Here is a 20,964-nt window from a genome sequence, read left to right on the forward strand (position 1 = left end):
TTTTTAATCACAATAAATACAAGGCACAGGGAGGTGAAGTTTGCTGCACATGACGTGCAAAGGGCGCAGAGTAAATCGAGTGTTCATGTACGTCTGTAAGACATCTAATAAATAAAGAAGATATAAGCACACCTGACACTAGGCCCAGGCTTCAGACTTTGGCATGTTCACAAGGCTGTACTGTCGAATAAACTGTTCTAACCAGTCATTTTTGACGGGCTTTATGCTAGTACTTTAATATTACCTTTCATATAGCTACAAAGGTTCAGGCACAATAAAGCGATTTTTTTTAATTAAAAAAAGAAAAGAATTTTATTATTTTTTTGCATAAAACGCTCCTTGGTAGCCACTGATGAACCTCTGAAAGTTTGACAAATATCCGTTCAGCCATATATGATAAAGATGGCGACACAGATACACACACACACACATGGACAAACGGCTCTCTTGTAGTATAGATATTCTGTATATATCGTTTTTAGCCCAATCCCTGAATTATGAATAATTACTTCAAAATTCTAATATCTACATCTGGATCTTCACCAAAATCTAATAAATTTGTCCGTGTCACATACCCATGCTCTCCACTAAGTTTTGTTCAAATCTGTCTGCAACTTTTGACAACAACTGCTTACAGACAGACAGACAAATAGGGATGAAAAAATAACCTTTGTCCACTTTCGGTGGAGGAGGTGATAAATACCTGTCCGCACCCCATTTCTCACTTCCCACCACCCCCAATGAAATAGATAAACTATAAATGTGATGTTGATAGAGTGCAGGCATGATCAACCAAACGGCCTCCTCTTCTTAAATGTGTATCACGTGTTCGGCAACTTCTGGGAAACACCGCGAGAGGGTGAGAGTTGGTCGAGTTTCCCTGAAATGACGTCACGCTGTGACGTCGGGTACAAGAGGACCCGGTAGCTATTGTGTTTTTGTGAAAGACACGTCTACAACCGCAGTGTTTCAACGCTGTCCTGCTATTACATGTCGGACCGCAACATGGTCGAGTATGTGTACCGGGTTCTCTGCGAGTCCGGAGGGTCTCTCCAGTTCGGGGCTCTCTTGGTAAAACTCATCGGTAACTCTTCCACCAGTTCGCTGGACCCGACTTTGCGAGCCCATCCAGAGCTCTTCGCAATGCCGAAGGCGACCACCACTCCTTCGTCCTGGGTCCTGGCTAGGAGCAGCCTGAGAATGTGTAACGAATACCTGATCAGTGAAGGGTGTTTGGCCGGTGGTCGTTGTACCAAGTTACACCTGTGCCGCAAAAACGTACGCGGACAGTGCAAATTCAGGTAAGAAAGAACTTTTACTCTGATCTCACCAGGCATCGTTGTTATTTTAAACACTGTACATTATTTTCACCAAGCGGTGGGCCCTGGTAGCACAGGTTACGTGTTTTAGAGAATGATTAGAGTCTGCTCATGATCTACTAATCATAGCTACACGACCCAGACACACATGACGTACGAAATGATCTGCTTATGGATCACATAATTTATTCCATACTTTTTGGCATACCATCCCTGCATGCTTAGTACCGTACAGTAAAAAAAAAAGAAGAGTTTTTCTTACTTGTTTCCGGACTGTATTTTCATTTTCAATCACCAACTTTATTTAATGTCTGTCACACTTCAATGGCGACAAGTCCACGACATGTCTGCAAACTGCGTGCGTGTATGTCTGCAAACTCTACGGACGGAAGAAAGTTCCTGCACTGTACAAGGGCTGACGATATAACGGTTTAATGGTCTAAAAGGTCTACATGCCGAATTGATGGGTTTAGACGTAGTAACGGTGCAATAATATGTAATTCATAGCCTCACTCATGGTCCAATCCCATGTAATATAATTGACAGAAGTACAGTGCGAGTCTTAGCATCAATACATGGCAACAATAGTAACATGTGATGCGTATGTTGACATTAGATGAGGGTGCACACACAGTGCAGTACAGTGGCTTAACTACGCACTCTGAATTGAATAAGAGCAATGGAGTCCAAAAGATCTGAAGGTCTAAAGGTCTGAAAATTGTCTTAAGGGGTTGAAAGGTGGAAAGGTCTAAAGGGTATTAAAGGGTCCAATGTGGATGTGTCTAGGGGTGATCTAAGGGGATCAAAAAGTTTGAAGGTCTGAAATGGTCGAAACTAAAGGGTCTTAAGAGGTTTAAGGTGTCTAAAGGAATATTGCATCTAAGGGTTCCAAAAGGTCGAAAAGGCACATTTCAATGGTACAAAATTAATAGACATAGTCACGTATTATGAATAGACGTACTCATAGCCCAATTCATCTTCAAGCAGTACGTAATTAATAGACATTCTCACGTGGATCCACTGAGGCTTCACCTGGACCGAGGCTTCACCACCCATGTTTTTTGGTTTTATATAATACTATCAGGGGTACCTGGTGTTGCCCCATTTATTTTTTGTGGGGGGCTAAAACACTTCCCTACACCCACTACGCAATGGGGCCAGGGATCATTAAATATTACCTTTCACATCGCTACAACGGACAGGCTGGTGTTGGCTTAGCGGTTCGGGTGCCAGCCGACCTTGGAAGGATGACAGGCTGAATCAACCCCACCTGGTGTTAATTCAATGACCGGCCAGGATTTGAACTCAGGACCCCAGAATCCCAAGCCAGCACCCTAACCATTAAACCAACACCAGCCTAAAATATACATATACATATACATATACATATACATATACACATACAAAGGGGTGCCAATTTGATTCATACAGCTGCATGAAGAAGTAAATGTATTTTATTTGCCAGATGTAGGGTGCCCCTTGATGTGAACTTTTCAAGAGCATAACTTGGTTCCTCCTAAGAACACAAGGGTATTCCAGCATGCACACGATATTTTTTAAATATCCCTTATTTTCGATTGTTTGGCATTTTTCTACAAGTTTTGGAATGTCCCTTCTTTTCTATAGTTTGCCACATGGCACATACCATATAAAGGAGCCTTTTCTATGCCTTTGGCATTTTTCCAAAGAATATATATATCTGAAGCGCTGTGACGTCGAGTACAAGAGGACCCCCTGTAGCCATTGTGTTTTTGTGTAAGACACGTCCACAACCGCAGTGTTTCAACGCTGACCTGCCATTACATGTCGGACCGCAACATGGTCGAGTATGTGTACCGGGTTCTCTGCGAGTTCGGAGGGTCTCTCCAGTTTAGTTTGGGAAACATCTTGGTAAAACTCATGGGTAACTCTTCCACCAGTTCGCTGGACTCGACTTTGCGAGCCCATCGAGAGCTCTTCGCAATGCCGAATGCGACGACCACTCCTTCGTCATGGGTCCTGGCTCGGAGCAGCCTGAGAATGTGTAATGCATACCTTAACAGTGAAGGGTGTGCGGCCGGTCAATCAAAACACATGCATCCTGACCCCGAAGGGCCAGAATGCATGGTCAAACGATTGGACCCCTCCTCCATAGGAGAGAGTCCCCACAACTTCAACACCATGCCGTCCAGACGAGGGCTTATTTTTCCCTCATCAGGCCAACATACTGCAAATTGTTATTTGTGACCAATCTAAGCCCTTAATATACACAGGTTGAACGCCCTAACTTGACGAGGAAGCAAGGCACAGATTGAGTCTCACCCCATCAATTGCTGCACAACCTGTTAGCAACAAGTGTAGCCTGCCACGCTGACACATTGTCTCTGCCATGCTCATCAACAAGTAGGTATAATTTATGCACATGATGTCAGCGTCATGTCATAGGGTTAGTGTGCTTCTTTAGTTATATATATATATATATATATATATATATATATATATATATATATATATATATATATATATATATATATATATATATATACACAAAGAATTAAGTTAAGCACCCCTACACAACGAATTAAGGTAAGCACCCCCTAATATATATTCTTTGTGTATATGTATACATTGGCATATATTCTAAGGTATGTGAGATCAAATAATGATTGGTATGACATTAGCAATTAGCCATTGATGAAATTGAGTGATCAAAGTGAAAAAATGTGATTGGTTGAGTCAGTGATCCGATCACGTGGGTCCTACACACGTTATTGACGCAAAGATCGCTAGAGGTCTTCTCAGAACAATGACTGTACGTTAGAAAACATAAACGTCATCCACACTGTCCGTGATGGACCTATAGCTCCATACTTAAATTGAGGTGAAAATATGCCTAAAATTCCCAAAAAATTTCACCTTAAATTATTCAGAATAAAATATTGAAAACGGCATGATTGTTATGTTTTTATGTGACCATAATATCACTTCTCCAGAAAATATAGCAATATCATGGGTATATTACACTGTTTTGACGACAACAAACTTGTAATGTGCGAGGTTGTAAAAAAACGGGGGGGGGGGGTGCTTAACTTAATTCTTTGTGTATACATATATATATACATATATATATATATATCAAAGGTGGGCGGTCCGCTTCGAAAGTCCGCTTATCCGCTTATCCGCTGCAGCGGACTAACGTTTTCGAAGCGGATAAGCGAATCGGAACAACCCCCGGAAACCGAAGCGGATAAGCGTAAGCGGACTACCGAAAAATTAAAGCGCATCGCGATTCGCCAAATCAGCTGTTCGCCTGAGCCGTTACTCTAGAATTGTGAATATTAATTTAAGTGAATAATAAGTGAAACCCTAACAACTCGGCTCTCGCCCAATCTCTTCCCGCTTGAGTTCCGTGATGCTTGGGTAACTCTATTTCTCAGGCAGAACACGCCGCTCCCGAGCTCTGCCTCGGTCGAGCGCGTGTTCAGCTACGGGTCGGACATCCTCAGGCCTAAGAGGTCGGCCCTGGCTGCACCGAACTTCGAGGCCCTCGTCTTCATGAAGGGCAACCTCCAAATCCTCAAGAAGGCCCACGAGGTGGAGGAGGAAGACGAGGACTAGTCAACAGACTGCTAGTCTGTTGACTAGTAGACTCTCTTGTCAAAGAAAGGACGGGCAAATTGATTTTTCTTTAATGTAACTTGCATATATTAAAATTATATTTAAATTAACTGTAGCGTAGAGTAGAGTCGAGTGGAAAACTTTATTTCAATAAATTTTGAATAAATTTTATTTAAATAAAAATGTATATTTTTGATCTTAAAAGCTTTGTTTGTCTTTGTAGTAGTTAGAAATGGCTATTTAGGCTTAAAAAGCATTAAATTCCCTTTAGAAACGTCAAAAATCGCTTTTAAAACGTCGAAGCGCTTCAAAAAAATCGAATCGAAGCGGATAAGCGGTAAGCGGACTAAGATTTTTGGCCGCTGAAGCGGATAAGCGAATCGGACTACACGGGCTGGCGGAGCGGATAAGCGGTAAGCGGACTTAAAATTTTCCGAATCGCGCCCACCTTTAATATATATATATATATATATATATATCTTAGCTTGGCTCAGTTCGCTGCGCTCGCCTCACCAAGCGTCGTTACTAAGGAACGGGCTTATTTTAGCTGAGGATAATGACTGTACCTGAGTTGCTGTGTTGTCATGATTTACACCAATCATAATACAAACAATTATTTTGCACAAATGTATTTGTTGTGTTTGTGATATTACATTTTTATAGGCAATTTAGGTTGAAGATTCAGGTTGAATGTTTTTTTTTCAAGAAAGAACCCCTCAGCACAAACATAGGGGAGGGGTAGGTGCAGACTGGAAGTTTGGGACGATTACACCTCACCACCACGGAATTCAAAACACACCTCACCACCAAGTTATTCAAAACACCTCACAGCCATAAAACACGTAATAAAAACACCTCACCACCACGAAATTCAAAACATCTCACAGCCATAAAACACGTAATAAAAACACCTCACCACCACGAAATAAAAAACACCTCACAGCCATCAAACACGTAATAAAACACCTCACAGCCATAGAACACGTAATAAAAACACCTCACAGCCATAGAACACGTAATAAAAACACCTCACAGCCATAGAACACGTAATAAAAACACCTCACAGCCATAGAACACGTAATAAAAACACCTCGCAGCCATAGAACACGAAATTCAAAACACCTCACAGCCATAAAACACGTAATATAAACACCTCACCACCACGAAATAAAAAACACCTCACAGCCATCAAACACGTAATAAAACACCTCACAGCCATCAAACACATAATAAAACACCTCACAGCCATAGAACACGTAATAAAAACACCTCACAGCCATAGAACACGTAATAAAAACACCTCACAGCCATAGAACACGTAATAAAAACACCTCACAGCCATAAAACACGTAATAAAAACACCCCACAGCCATACAACACGTAATAAAAACACCTCACAGCCATAAAACACGTAATAAAAACACCTCACAGCCATAAAACGCGTAATAAAAACACCTCACAGCCATAAAACACGTAATAAAAACACCTCACAGCCATAAAACACGTGATAAAAACACCTCACAGCCATAAAACACGTAATAAAAACACCTCACCACCACAAAATTAAAAACACCCCACAGCCATAAAACACGTAATAAAAACACCTCACAGCCATAAAACACGTAATAAAAACACCTCACCACCACACAAATTAAAAACACCCCACAGCCATAAAACACGTAATAAAAACACCTCACAGCCATAAAACACGTAATAAAAACACCTCAGAGCCATAAAACACGTAATAAAAACACCTCACCACCACAAAATTAAAAACACCCCTACAGCCATAACAACACGTAATAAAAACACCTCACAGCCATAAAACACGTAATAAAAACACCTCACCACCACAAAATTAAAAACACCCCCACAGCCATAAAACACGTAATAAAAAACACCCCACAGCCATAAAGCACTTAATAAAAACACCTCACAGCCACGTAATAAAAACACACCTCACCACCACGAAATTCAAACACCTCACAGCCATAAAACACGTAATAAAAACACCTCACAGCCCTAAAACATGTAATAAAAACACCTCACAGCCATAAAACACATAATAAAAACACCTCACCACCACAAAATTAAAAACACCTCACAGCTATAAAACACATAATAAAAACACCTCACAGCCATAAAACACATAATAAAAACACCTCACAGCCCTAAAACATGTTATAAAAAACACCTCACAGCCACAAAATTAAAAAACACCTCACCACCACGTCATTTAAAAACAACCTCACCACCAAGTAATTCAAAACACCTCATCACCACATAATTCAAAACACCTCATCACCAACTAATTCTAAACACCTCACCACCACATCTATCTATAATTCCAGTAATCTCTGTGTGTATGTTTGTTTGTTTGTTTGTTTGTCTGTGACCGCTGTTTCTCGACAACTACCGGTCCGATATACTTGAAACTTGCCAGGTATATTGCTGGGGACCCGAGGATGTGCCTTTTCAAGGTTTCATATTAATCGGACAATTACTTACCGAGCTATGTCCAAAAAACGATTCAACCAATCAGAGAGCAGCGAGCTATCGCGTGTGCCGAACGTGGCGAACACACTCTGCCTCGGATGGCACATTTGAGAGCGTATTCATTTATTTCCCGTCGGCAAACTATGTTGGCGCTATGTTGGCGTTAAACTATGTTTTAAAACTAATTAAAACTAATTTGCGATTCTTTCGCTTTCCTGCGATATGCGACCTTCCGGAGCTCCTGTGAGAGCGTGCGCCATTACGGATAGTACGGGTACGGGCATGCCATATGTTGGCGTTAAACTATGTTTTAAAACTAATTAAAACCATTTCATGTAAATAGAGGGGGGGGGGGGGGGGGATTGTCACTGTACTCGCAAGCCGTTCGCCGTTCGCTTTGGCGTTGCGAATGGACCAAAACATTTCATGGACCAAACCATTTCATGTAAAGCGTTCGCCGTTCGCTTTGGCGTTGCGAATGAACCAAAACATTTCATGGACCAAACCATTTCATGTAAATAGAGGGGGGGGGGATATAATTTTAGATATATATATAGTACGGGCATGCCCTAGTAATTAAAAAGACCTCACCACCACGTAATTCTAAATACCTCACCACCACGTAATTCAAAACACCTCACCACCATGTGATTTTGAACACCTCACCACCATGTGATTTAAAAACACCTCACCACCACATAATTCAAAATACCTCACCACCACGTGATTCAAAACCACCACAACGTTATTAAAAACACTTCACAACCACGGAAACAAAAGTTTGAGGAAGTCGTTAAGTGACAACACAGACACTGCCCAGATGTGTAGATATATAGATAAATGACTGTACCCGAGTTGCCGTTTTGTCTTGTTTAAAACCAATCATAATTCAAACAATTATTTTGCACATATGTATTTGTAATATACGTGATATCACATTTTATAAACAATTGAAGTTGAAGACTTAAGTTGAAAAAAAAAAATTCCCCCAAAAAATTCCCAAAAACAAAATTGGAAAGTTTTTCAAAAAAAAATACCCTTAGGACATACCGACGGGAGAGATATGTGCATACCAGAAGTTTGGTACGATTTCACAAAAGTTTGAGAAAGTAGTTCAGTGACAACACAAGACAACACAACACAACACAAGACAACACAACACAGGACAGAGACGCTGCACAGATATATATATATATATATATATAATATATATATATATATATATATATATATATATATATATATATATATATATATATATATATATATTGTTACTGATCGCGGTTTAGATGGTATGATGGGCCGAGCGGATGGTCCAACCGCGACCGTTACAGGATCCCCGACTCACCCGATTCACCCAGAACTTTGGCCGTATCGCACCGCAGCTGCCCAATCTGGGAAAAGACTAAAACGACGAAATGCAAAGAGGAAAAGGAATAAGACGAGAAGACGGACAGAAGAGTAATTGGATTTATTGTACACACACAAGCAAAAAGGAGCAATCAAGTTTATTTACAACACATAAGACGCAGGTGACACAATGCAAATACTAGCTTATACAGACTTAATTAACCCAGGGACAGAACAAACAAAACAAACTCACGTACACAAGAAGGGTGGAAAGGCAGTAGGTGGATGGCTGGAGGGAGAGGAAGGTCCAAGGGGGTCCTGCAGCACGATCGGCGCGTTTAGCAGCCGCCGTTCCTTTGCGGCCCTGCTCAAAACCGCCGTTCAGGCCCCAAGCTGCTGTTGTGGCTGCTGTGGACGTCGCGTGCTTTGCCAGGACTCGTCTGACACGTCTGGTCCAACCCTCAACTCTTTCTTGGTCCACTCACTCCTCACCACCGACTCCTCACCGCAACCAACGCAACCAACTGACCACCACCACCGACTCCTCACCGCAACCAACGCAACCAACTGACCACCGACTCCACTGACTCTCTGACTGACTCTGACTCCCCCCACTCTTCTTGCGCGCGCGCCTTTATAGCGCCTCCAGTGATCAAGCCGCCGGCCTTTTGGACACGCCCATCGGTGTGCTCACCTCAGCCCTGGTTGGCCATGCGACCCTCTGGCTCCCCCCTTGATGACGACGGGCGGGCACTTGTTCAATGGTGGTTTTGGAGGGGAGGTAATTGGCAATCGCGGCTCGGCAATGACGAAAGGGGATGTGAAAGGAAATGGAGATTTTGGGGATGGGAATGAAAGGGGATCTATTCTCTTTCACTGGTGCAATGGAGTACTTCAATTAATGGGAGACACAGCCTTACTCTAAAACACAGAATAAGATATAACTATCAAACAGGGGTATTCTATTATTTGGCTGACGTGTATGCTTGTGGACTAATTATGGGATGCCCTTTCACCTTTACACAGCTCCGGAGGCAGGGGGCGCAGAATAAACAATAATAATAATTTACACAATCAAAAAAATATACAGTCCTCATATCCGCAACACTGCACCCTCCTCCTCTTAGGCACGGCCCGGGCCTACAACTTTTATTTTTAGTGTGACACGTAGGTGTAGTTCCCTCTACTTTTAACCTGACCCTGAGTGCGACAGTTTTAAAACATAAATAAATGTGTCCCGCTGCTCCATTGCACCCTGCCTAACAGACTTACGCCCACAGTTAACCGAATTGCGGAATGGTCTTCAAACTATACACTGACGGTGGGAAGCATTATTTACAATGACGCTATTTTTATTTACAAAACTAACCCAGGACCTGTGATTGTTCTTTCTGGGGGGGGAGACAGTCTGCTCTGCATCGACGCACCATGAAAGCACCCAAAACCGCACCAATACAAGCACCCTCAAGCACCAATCGGTGCAGTCACCATAGTTCATCAGTGTTCAATGCATGTTCAATAAAAATAAAATCAACAACCCCGAACCCTGCAGGTGATCTCTTGCTCTTCGGCTCCCTCTGCTGGTTATTATTATTTGGTCTTCCAGATGTTGTCATTCTTTCATTTTCTTACTGGCGGCCTATTTGAACTGACAAATGCACCCAATGTGTCCTTTTTATTTGATTTTATTTATGGCCCACAGAGCCGACTAGTGTGGTTCACCTGTGGGGCATCGGTGCCCTGTGGCCAAGGTCCGCCAGCAAGATTTCGGGCCCTCATGGCCGGTTCCAGCAGAGGGGCCATGCCCCAACCCATGGGGTCCATAAGTGGTACTCGGCCACAGACCTGTGGTCCATAATGTGGTGCATCGATGCAGACAGCTGGTTCTGGGAATTCCGGGCGCACAATGGAGGACTCACGCACGCTCCCCTCGGCACCCAATGGCGTACAGGTCATGTGGGAGACAAAAGAGACAATTGAGCGAGGGGTAAGGTCACAAGGGTACACATCAAAAAAACAATGCAAGGCGAAATGCGTACGGAGAGCGAAATGAGAAAGCTCGTCCCTACCGTACGTCACCCCCCTGTCACCTACACTACCCTTGCCCTTACCCCATATGTACAAAAATCTACACATTACCAATCCGTCGCTACTGTCACGTCTCCCCATATTTCCTTTATACCAAATTCGTCTCCACAATCCCTCTACTTCAAAATTTGCCATCACCCAATTCATCATCAATCCTCATAAGGAGGATGAGATGGAACATCAAAGCACAATGTCACACCCACGTCATGATGCGTCTCACAATCCAAACATTTGCACAGTAAAAAATAATCAAAACATGGCATGGTGTGGAGTTCCTGTCACCTCAGGTGAGTGGATGCAGATGGTGCGAGGAGACTTCATCCTAACTACTTTCTAAATGACTTTAACACACTTTACACTACCCGGGGTCTTTCCCTGCAAATCCCTTGGCCAACTTACACAATGGGTTCTAAAAACCAATTCCCATTGACCAAACTGTGGTGCTTCTCAATTTGGGGTCTCACTCCCCCGATTCATCTCCCGGTGCCCTCGCACAATTTCTGGGCTGCGACGTGTAGCTCTCCCAGCAGGTCTACCCACCTGCACACCTCCACCACTGTAGTTGCCACCCGAGCTTACCTAGCTCCTCACCCTAACCTATCCAACTGGGGAAGGCCCCTCCTGGCTCTGTCACCCCACTCGGTGCCCTCTGGCACTGGGCTACCCGGGTCCGTCCTCCGGATCCTCGGGCCCCATCCACAACAACTACTACCGGCTCCCAGAGCCCACCTGCGGCCTCACCTGGCCGACATCCTCACAGTGGTGGAGTGCCCAAACCAACTACACACACTAACAGGCTACACGCCCAGCCATTTCCACAACACTAATGCACCCATCCAATCACCATTCTTCCACCCGCACCACAGATGCCAATATCCAACCACAATTTACCTATACCCTCTACCTAACACTTACACTACCCGCCCCGGGTATCCGTGATGGGGTCCACTCTTCCCCCATTCACACCTTCGCACCATCCACTCCACTCCACAATTTCCACCATACTCACTCCACGACCATCCATTCCAATACTCCATACCATTTATTCCATACACCTGTCCTCCATTCACCTGTCGTTGCACACCTGTGCAATCATACCTGGTGCCACCTGCACCCTCCTTTCTTCCTGGACCATTTGGTCATCACAATACACATCACCACTCACTCACTCATACACTGCTCCATCCACCTGTCCAGTTGCACACCTGTGCAATCACACCTGTTCAATCCTCAAACACACGGCATCATCTCAGCTAACTACTCCCCTCTGAAACTTGCGCTTCCCAGTCGCCCCTTTAAACTATTGCGCTCCCACGTCATTATAATCCACACTAATCTACCTGCGTCCCCACTACAGGTATCCTTGTCACTAACTAATCCTTAACGTTACCTAATGTCATCTTCTAGGTCCCTACACACAATATCCTAACCCACCCGGGCTAGTTTTCACTGCCATAAACCCCATAAACCTAGTGCTCCTTTGCCCCCCCCCTGTGAGGGATGACAGAGTTGCCATCCCACCACATGGGGGCGTTCCCTACTATCAATTTCGCTCGTCCAAATCCAACAAATCAAAAATTTGTTATTTACTGCTAATCACCGTACCAATCATCAAATTTTGCCTTTTTCTAATTTTGGGTCCAAAACACTAACCTCATCACCCGTCTACTTATTAGATCCTCTCGGTGCGCCAATTCACGTCTACAGCCCGGCTTCGTACAGCCGAGCAATGAACGCGGGTTGTTTTGTGCCAGCGGCTGGATACGTCCCGCATTCGGGGCAGGGACGGGGGCTTACCCGGGCCGAGATCCCACGCACCACCTCGGCGTGGAGCCATCCAATGTCCCGATCTCGACCTGCCGGCACGTCTCAATAGAAAGTGGTCGCCATGACGACCCTTCCTATCGGGCTGCCCGCTCCGCCTAGTGGAGCCCGGACGCGGCCGTTCCAAGCGAGGCACAGCGTGGATCCCGTACGGCGGTCCTTTCGAACCCGCCGTGACTCGGATCCCCGCTGGTTCTCGCGGCACGCGAAGCCCGGCACGCACCGAGGGCCCGATTCGGCTATAAGTCGCTCTAACCGCTAACCCGGTTACCGTCGATGCCTCACCTGCATGCTTACAAGCATACGCTACCCCTTTCTCGCTCATCCCTCCAGCTGTTCCCATGCTCCTCATACCTTTCCTTACACACCTCGGTACACTCATTCCGCCCACAGACTTGGTCACACACCTGACCACCGAACACCTTGGCACACATTCGTCGCTCGCACACCTCACCAACACACCTCTTCGCACCCCTTCCTCGGTCACCTCCTCTGTGACCATCACAGGTGTGCTCTCACCCGCACACCCAACCACGTGCCTCACGACCAACTCAAGTGTGCATTCCCACACACGCTCTACCATTCCAGGTGTGCATCCTTCCATTCCAGGTGTACATCCTCGCTCACCTGTCACAACCAACTCACGCTCCGTGTCACTCTCACTACTTTCACCTCCATTCTTGACAGCGCACTCACCCTTACTCTCGACAGCGCACTCTTTCCCCATGCACCTGTCCGTTACACACCTTTCTCGCGCACACTCTTGCGCACACTCTCCCGTTACATCCTCTGTAACACTCACCACAGGCGTGCATTTTCTCGTTACATCCTCTGTAACACTCACCACAGGTGTACACTCTCTCGTTACTTCCTCTGTAACACTCACCACAGGTGTACACTCTCTTGTTACTTCCTCTGTAACACTCACCACAGGTGTACACTCTCTCGTTACTTCCTCCGTAACACTCACCACACCGCGCTTCCATGTACCCCCTCGCACACGCGCTTCGACCAACTCACTCTCGACAGCACACTCACTGGTCGGCGCGCACTTTTTCCTCACACACCCCATGGTCGGACATTCTCGCACACCTCGTTTTTCGCACACCTGACCTGTCACACACTTCACCAACGGCCTCTCACGAACACCCGGATCCATAACAACCCCCAAGCCGACTGAAGCTTTCCTCACATCATATACATTGCCGAATATTTCGCCACTCACCTTGGCACCTCGTCTCCGCACCTCTTTTGCCACCTGCAAACTCTTTATTTGGTTAGTGAGCACGACATCACGATTTGAGCACCGACCTTGTACATATTCCATTCCTTCCTCCTTTATCTCCCTCTTAGTTTCTGTCCGTCCCTTCTTAATTTCACTCACCTCTTCTTCCACTTCCTCTAATTTTTGCTTCACCGCTTTTATTTCCCGGTGCGTCTCCTCAAGTTCGTCCTCTAAGGCTACCGTGACCGTCTCTATGTGCTTCCTCACCTGCCGGTCCTTTGTCTCCATTACCTCTGTCACCTCGTCCAACTTCTTCGTCAACCCCTCACGTACCATCTGACATTGCCTCTGTGTCGCTATTAATTCGTTTTTAATTTCTTTTTGTGTCGCCTTTAACCCTCCGATTATTGCCGTGTTCTTTTCCACTTGGTCCGCTAATTCCCTTTGTCCTACTGTCAGCTGTTCTACTCCCTCCGTCAGACCCTCTATTCCCCCCTGTAACCTAGCCGTATTATTTCTCACCTCTTTCTCCATACGCTTCTCACCTCGCTTCACCTCCTCGTGTAGCCCCGAGACCTCCTCACTCACACCTCGTCGTATCCCCTCTTTCATCTCCTCCATCTGTTTTGTAGATGCCACCCTCATCTGTCCCAATTCATCCCTCTGAGCATCCAATTTGGTTTCTACCCCGATTTTTACCTCCTCTATCTGGTTCCCCATTCGTTTGATTTCCCGGGCAGATTGTTCCCCTATTTCCCGCAATTTGTCCTCCATCCTATTTTCTAACCCCATTAACCCATTTTTCACCTCTTTTATCCCGTTGTCTAACCCCTCAAATTTATCGTCTAACTTCCCAAATTTCTTGTCTAATCCCTCACCGGTACCCCTCGCTTCGTCCCTCATTACCCCCAATTGCTCACTCTGAGCCTCCATCCGGTTCCCCATTTGTCCCATTTGGCCCCCTATCCTGTTTTCCGTCCCTTTGAAATTATCGTCTGTTTTTACCATAAAGGCCATCATCTGTTTCATAAACAGGTCCAAATTCATTGGCATCTCTGGCTCGGCTGCCGCGACCACGGGCGCGGCTAAATTTGGTGCCGCTACACCCACGTGCGCGAGGACGCCATTTTGTGCATCTGATACCCCCTCAACCACATTGCCAATGTTCTCCTCCTCTCCTTCCTCCACATACATTTCCCCGAGGTCCTGGGTCGATTCTACCCCGTCTATCTCTCCCACCGGCATTCCGTCGCCTTGACCAGCCATGGCGCGATTTCAAAATTCGGGTTTTGTAAAACAAAAGCAATTTCGGTATTTTGTAATTTTGAGCGCGTTAGGCGCGCTTCGGGTCCAATCCCACTTCCCGACACCAATTGTTACTGTAATAACACAATTGGTGTTCCAAAATTTGGGCCTAACAAATTTAGTCCCAGGTCCGAATCCCAACTCCTGACAACCAATTGTTACTGATCGCGGTTTAGATGGTATGATGGGCCGAGCGGATGGTCCAACCGCGACCGTTACAGGATCCCCGACTCACCCGATTCACCCAGAACTTTGGCCGTATCGCACCGCAGCTGCCCAATCTGGGAAAAGACTAAAACGACGAAATGCAAAGAGGAAAAGGAATAAGACGAGAAGACGGACAGAAGAGTAATTGGATTTATTGTACACACACAAGCAAAAAGGAGCAATCAAGTTTATTTACAACACATAAGACGCAGGTGACACAGTGCAAATACTAGCTTATACAGACTTAATTAACCCAGGGACAGAACAAACAAAACAAACTCACGTACACAAGAAGGGTGGAAAGGCAGGAGGTGGATGGCTGGAGGGAGAGGAAGGTCCAAGGGGGTCCTGCAGCACGATCGGCGCGTTTAGCAGCCGCCGTTCCTTTGCGGCCCTGCTCAAAACCGCCGTTCAGGCCCCAAGCTGCTGTTGTGGCTGCTGTGGACGTCGCGTGCTTTGCCAGGACTCGTCTGACGCGTCTGGTCCAACCCTCAACTCTTTCTTGGTCCACTCACTCCTCACCACCGACTCCTCACCGCAACCAACGCAACCAACTGACCACCACCACCGACTCCTCACCGCAACCAACGCAACCAACTGACCACCGACTCCACTGACTCTCTGACTGACTCTGACTCCCCCCACTCTTCTTGCGCGCGCGCCTTTATAGTGCCTCCAGCGATCAAGCCGCCGGCCTTTTGGACACGCCCATCGGTGTGCTCACCTCGGCCCTGGTTGGTCATGCGACCCTCTGGCTCCCCCCTTGATGACGACGGGCGGGCACTTGTTCAATGGTGGTTTTGGAGGGGAGGTAATTGGCAATCGCGGCTCGGCAATGACGAAAGGGGATGTGAAAGGAAATGGAGATTTTGGGGATGGGAATGAAAGGGGATCTATTCTCTTTCACTGGTGCAATGGAGTACTTCAATTAATGGGAGACACAGCCTTACTCTAAAACACAGAATAAGATATAACAATCAAACAGGGGTATTCTATTATTTGGCTGACGTGTATGCTTGTGGACTAATTATGGGATGCCCTTTCACCTTTACACAGCTCCGGAGGCAGGGGGCGCAGAATAAACAATAATAATAATTTACACAATCAAAAAAATATACAGTCCTCATATCCGCAACAATATATATATATATATATATATATATATATATATATATATATATACATACATACATACATACATACATACATACATACATACATACATACATACATACATCCATACATACATACATATATACATACATATTGTTGCGGATTTGAGAATCCTGTGTTTTTCTTTGTGTAAATATCACCCTCTAAGTAGTGTAATGATTCCTTGTAAATACCTCCTTTGTGTGTAAAGGTCAAAGGTCGTCCTCTTAGTTACTCCATCGCAAGCACGTAGGCCATCATATACCCTTCTAAATAGTTATTTATTATTCTATGTAGTTTAAGGGTCTGTTTCCCACTAGTTGACTCTGCATTGTACCAAATGACATAAGATAGTTCCCTTTTCAAATTCCCCAAAGCCTCCATTCCCAAAGCCTCCATTCCCAAAGCCTCCATTGCCAACCGCATTTGCCAACTGTATTCGCCCTCCCTTGAGCACGCGGTCAGTTCGGAGAAGAAGGGCGTGTCTCCACCTCGTCATAGGAAGGAGGAGTGAGCCAACCCCGATCAACCAACCAAGCACGAGTGGTTTGGCTTGAGAGGGCGGAGAAAGAACGATCGGGCAGTTTCGCGAACGTTCCAGGGTGTGGCGCTATAAAACCCGTCGCCCGAAGCCTCCCACCGCAGTCCACCGGGAGAGAGTTGAGTGGTTGTTGTTGAGAGTTCAGTGGAGGAGGAGCAGTGGTTGTTGTTGAGAGTTCAGTGGAGGAGGAGCAACAAAGTCAAGTTCAGTGGAGGAGTGAGCACTGCGAAAGTTGAGGAACAAACCGCAGCTTTGAGACCTCCATAGTCCAGCCCCCCTGTGACACGCAGCTTCGACCCGCTGCTACGCGGGAACCGATTGCTGTGGGATCGGTGGCCGCCGAGGTCGAGCCAGACGTCCCGTGCGGGAGCAAGCTCCCACTGAACCTTCCTCCCCTTCCAGCCTTTCGTTCCTGCCCTCATTCATCCATTTGTGTACGTGAGTTTGTTTTGTGTGTCTTGTCCCTGGGGTATAAGTTAAGCCTGTTTAGATAAGTTAGTATTTGCACTGTGTCTTCTGGTCCTTCCATCCTTCTGTCTTTATTTTCGTATCTTTCCTTCTCCTTGGTTACTTTTGATTGTGTACATAATAGTTAGTAATAAATTCCTGTTCCTCCTTACTCTGCCTTCTTTCCTTTACATCCGTTTCGTTTTAGTGATTTCCCCATTGGATACCTGTGGCACGATTTGGCCAACGTTAAGAATCGAGTCTAGTTACTTGCTAATGGTTCGTGCCGCGGCTGCTAATCCGCTCGGCAATTAACATCTTGTCCACGGTCGCGAACGAGGTTGCTCACCTGCCTCCCCAGGAGGGAGCTGGGCAACTTCAGGACTCACGTCGGTCAGTCACAAACAAGGGGATTAATCCCCCCTTCTTAAGGGGAAAAGGGCCGACGTAGAGATCCGTAACAATATATATTGTTATCAATTTTGGGGTAGGCACATATAGATTTAGGTATATCTACATAGGTATCATGCTTCATCTGTCGGATAGGAAATCTCACCTGTAATAAGTTTGTTTAGCCGGTTTGTTTGGATTAAGGTGTGTCTTCGTCCCCATTACAAGGAATGGGGCATGATAAATAGTTCTAGGAAATAAGGATAAGACTCCATTGTGTGTCGTTCCCTCTGTGAACATACCTGTGTCCCGTATGGCAACGCACTCTTATACATTAGATAGGCCCATTTGCACCACATTAATTAATTCCTCCTCCACCACAAGACGATAAGACTGACCGGATTAATACACAGGCAGCGGTGATGAAACATCGGCCGGGCAGGCTGAGAGCCACGTCCAGGGAGAACTCGTGATTGGCCAGGGGAGAGGCAAGCAAAGAGCAGGCCACCAATTGGCAGAGCAGGGAAGGACGTGTGATTGGTCGGGGAAGGGACGAAAAGCTTCCCCGTGATTGGGGTAAGGAAGGTAAAGGAGCGACACACTGATTGGCCACCAACCAATGACACCACATCCAATCGGTGCAGAAGGCGCAAAACCACTACCTAGAAGCAGGTCGCTGATTGAAGGACAAGCGCTGGTGATGCGAGAAGGCGCGAAAGACCACCAAGAAACGATGCACTGGTTGGGGGAGATAGAGAGTGATGTCAGAAGACGACCGATAAAACGAATGGCAAGTGGACATTTTGCTCTCTCTCGTCCCTGGTTCCTTCCTGCCCGGATCTCTTCCCTTGCCCTTCTCATTCCTTGATTCTTCCTGCCTGGACCACCCTTCTGCCCGTGATTTTCATCTCCATTTGGACCTCTTCCTTTACGATCCGAATTTGCCTGCTGGATGAAAGACGGTGGAGCGACAATCGTGCGAGCAGGGCCTGACGAGCGGCGTGCGCTGATCAGCAGGGCGCATGAACGAAGCGGACTGAGGCCGCCTTCCCGCCAAGCACGGAGCCGCATCCGGACATGAGTTTGGGGCCTAGACGACAGCAGACAGATAAAACGCACCACATTCCACAACACGACGAGACATTTATTTTATTCATCCTCTCCCATTGTTTTGTATCTGAAGTTTGTGCGGGGACCTCCAAATTTAGGATTATAGTTATTTACCGGCACGTTCCTTTGTTCTTAGAGTCCGGCAATAAAGCCACATTTACTTTTTGAACATAAACTCCGTTTTGGTTTGATTTAATTGGTTTTCAGATTGAAGACATCGGGCCGTGAAGGTAAGCCGCGGCATTTTCCCCCAATCTCTCGGCTCGTGTATCGATCCGCCATTGAATTGGAAACGCCTCGTTAAGCTCGATTATCCATCCGTGGCGTATTGAAACTGAGCGAGCCCCACGACAATATTTATATATATATTAATACACACACACACACACACACACACACACACACATATATATATATATATATATATATATATATATATATATATATATATATATATATATATATATATATATATATATATATTGTTACGGGTCGCGGACAAGATGTTACTTTGGGCCGAGCGGATGGTCAACCGCGACCGTTACAGGATCCCTGATTAGCCCGACTCCCCCAACGTTGACCAATCGCGCCACAGGTATTCAATCGGGAAACCTCTAAAGCGACCGAATGTAAAGAGGAAGAGAGAAGAAGACAGAGTATGGAGGAATAACAGGATTTATTATACACACAAGCAAAAAGAAGGAGCGATCAAAGTTATTTACAAGCAATGGATGGAAGAAGCAGTCACACAGTGAATCGTTAGCTTATACTATTCAATTTACTTAAAAACCCCAGGACAACATTCAAGACAGACGACGTTCACACTTACACGGGGGATATTGCAGGCAGGTATGGCTTGAGGATGGATGGTTGTTTTGGGAGGCAATGGAGGGTCCAGCGTGGATTGCTGCCTGGCGCGTCCTTTTCGTGGCCTGCGGCCCCTTAGCTGCCCCCTTAGCTGCAGCGCAGCTGGTCGCACGATGGCTCGCACACACCTGCTCGTTCAGGCGTCTTCCTTCTCCCCAGCAACAACGAGCGACAGCAAGCAAGAGGACGGGGTCTGAGCAAGAGGGTGGAGTGCGTCCCGCGGCGGCTTATATTGGTTTCTCACTGAACCTTCGCGCACTTTCTCGGGCTCCGCCCTCTCTTAGCCAAACCCCCTTGTTCTGGGTTGGATGAGCGGGGCCGACTTACTCCTCCCCCCTATGACGAGGGGGGCGACCCGTCTTCTCTAGCCACTCCCCTTGTTCGTAATGGCCGCAAATGGCGAAAAACGGTCAGCAGCTGCAGGTAAGGCGCCGTCACGTTGCACAGCAGTTCAGTACTGCAATAAACGGTTGCTGTCAAAGCTCAAGTGGGGGAATCCCTGGCACTTGAGCTGCCATGGATCATCGGAGGGGCCTACGCTTTATTTCGTTTGATGCAATGCAGAGTCAATCTAGTGGGAAACACATATTTAGCCTACATAGAATAAGGAAATAAACTATTTAAAAAGATATATCGTGTCCTGTGTGTAGGTTTATGGAATTAACTAAGAGGACGAGCTGCGACCATTCTTTCCATTACGAGGGTCAGTTACACACAACAAAACCATACTTTTCACATTCGTTACACTTTCTCCAAAATTGTTACACTTCTCAAAACCGTTACACTTCTCAAATTCGTTACAATATATATATATATATATATATATATATATATATATATATATATATATATATATTGTAAACATGAACGCCTGATTGGAGTTTGCAAAATAAGCACCTAAAGGATTCTCAGACTGTGAGAAACAAGATTCTGTGGGCTTTCATGTGTCTTTCACTGAGGAGAGGCTTCCGTCTGGCCACTCTTTTTTTTGTTTCTTTTTTTTTTTGTATACTGAATCGAGGCTCGTGAAAGAGCTGACATTTACT

The 20,964-nt window shown here is 45.8% G+C and overlaps 1 protein-coding gene across 3 annotated transcripts in view; it reads left to right on the forward strand.

Annotated features, from left to right (window-relative positions):
* Positions 1 to 872: 872 nt before the first annotated feature.
* LOC137424643 (protein mono-ADP-ribosyltransferase PARP12) overlaps positions 873 to 20,964 on the forward strand; it is a 109,898-nt gene continuing 89,806 nt past the window's right edge. For 2 of the 3 annotated variants that reach the window (XM_078772402.1, XM_078772404.1), the window contains exon 1: positions 878 to 1,301. In XM_078772402.1, coding sequence (XP_078628528.1) covers positions 991 to 1,301 — 311 coding nt within the window. In that variant the 5' untranslated portion in view covers positions 878 to 990. Of the gene's footprint in view, positions 1,302 to 20,964 lie in introns of all 3 variants that reach the window. The other variant, XM_068112329.2, reaches the window with a different exon arrangement.

Source organism: Myxine glutinosa, chromosome 1, assembly GCF_964187855.1.
Source record: "Myxine glutinosa chromosome 1, kmMyxGlut1.1, whole genome shotgun sequence".
NCBI classification, from domain to species: domain Eukaryota; kingdom Metazoa; phylum Chordata; class Myxini; order Myxiniformes; family Myxinidae; genus Myxine; species Myxine glutinosa.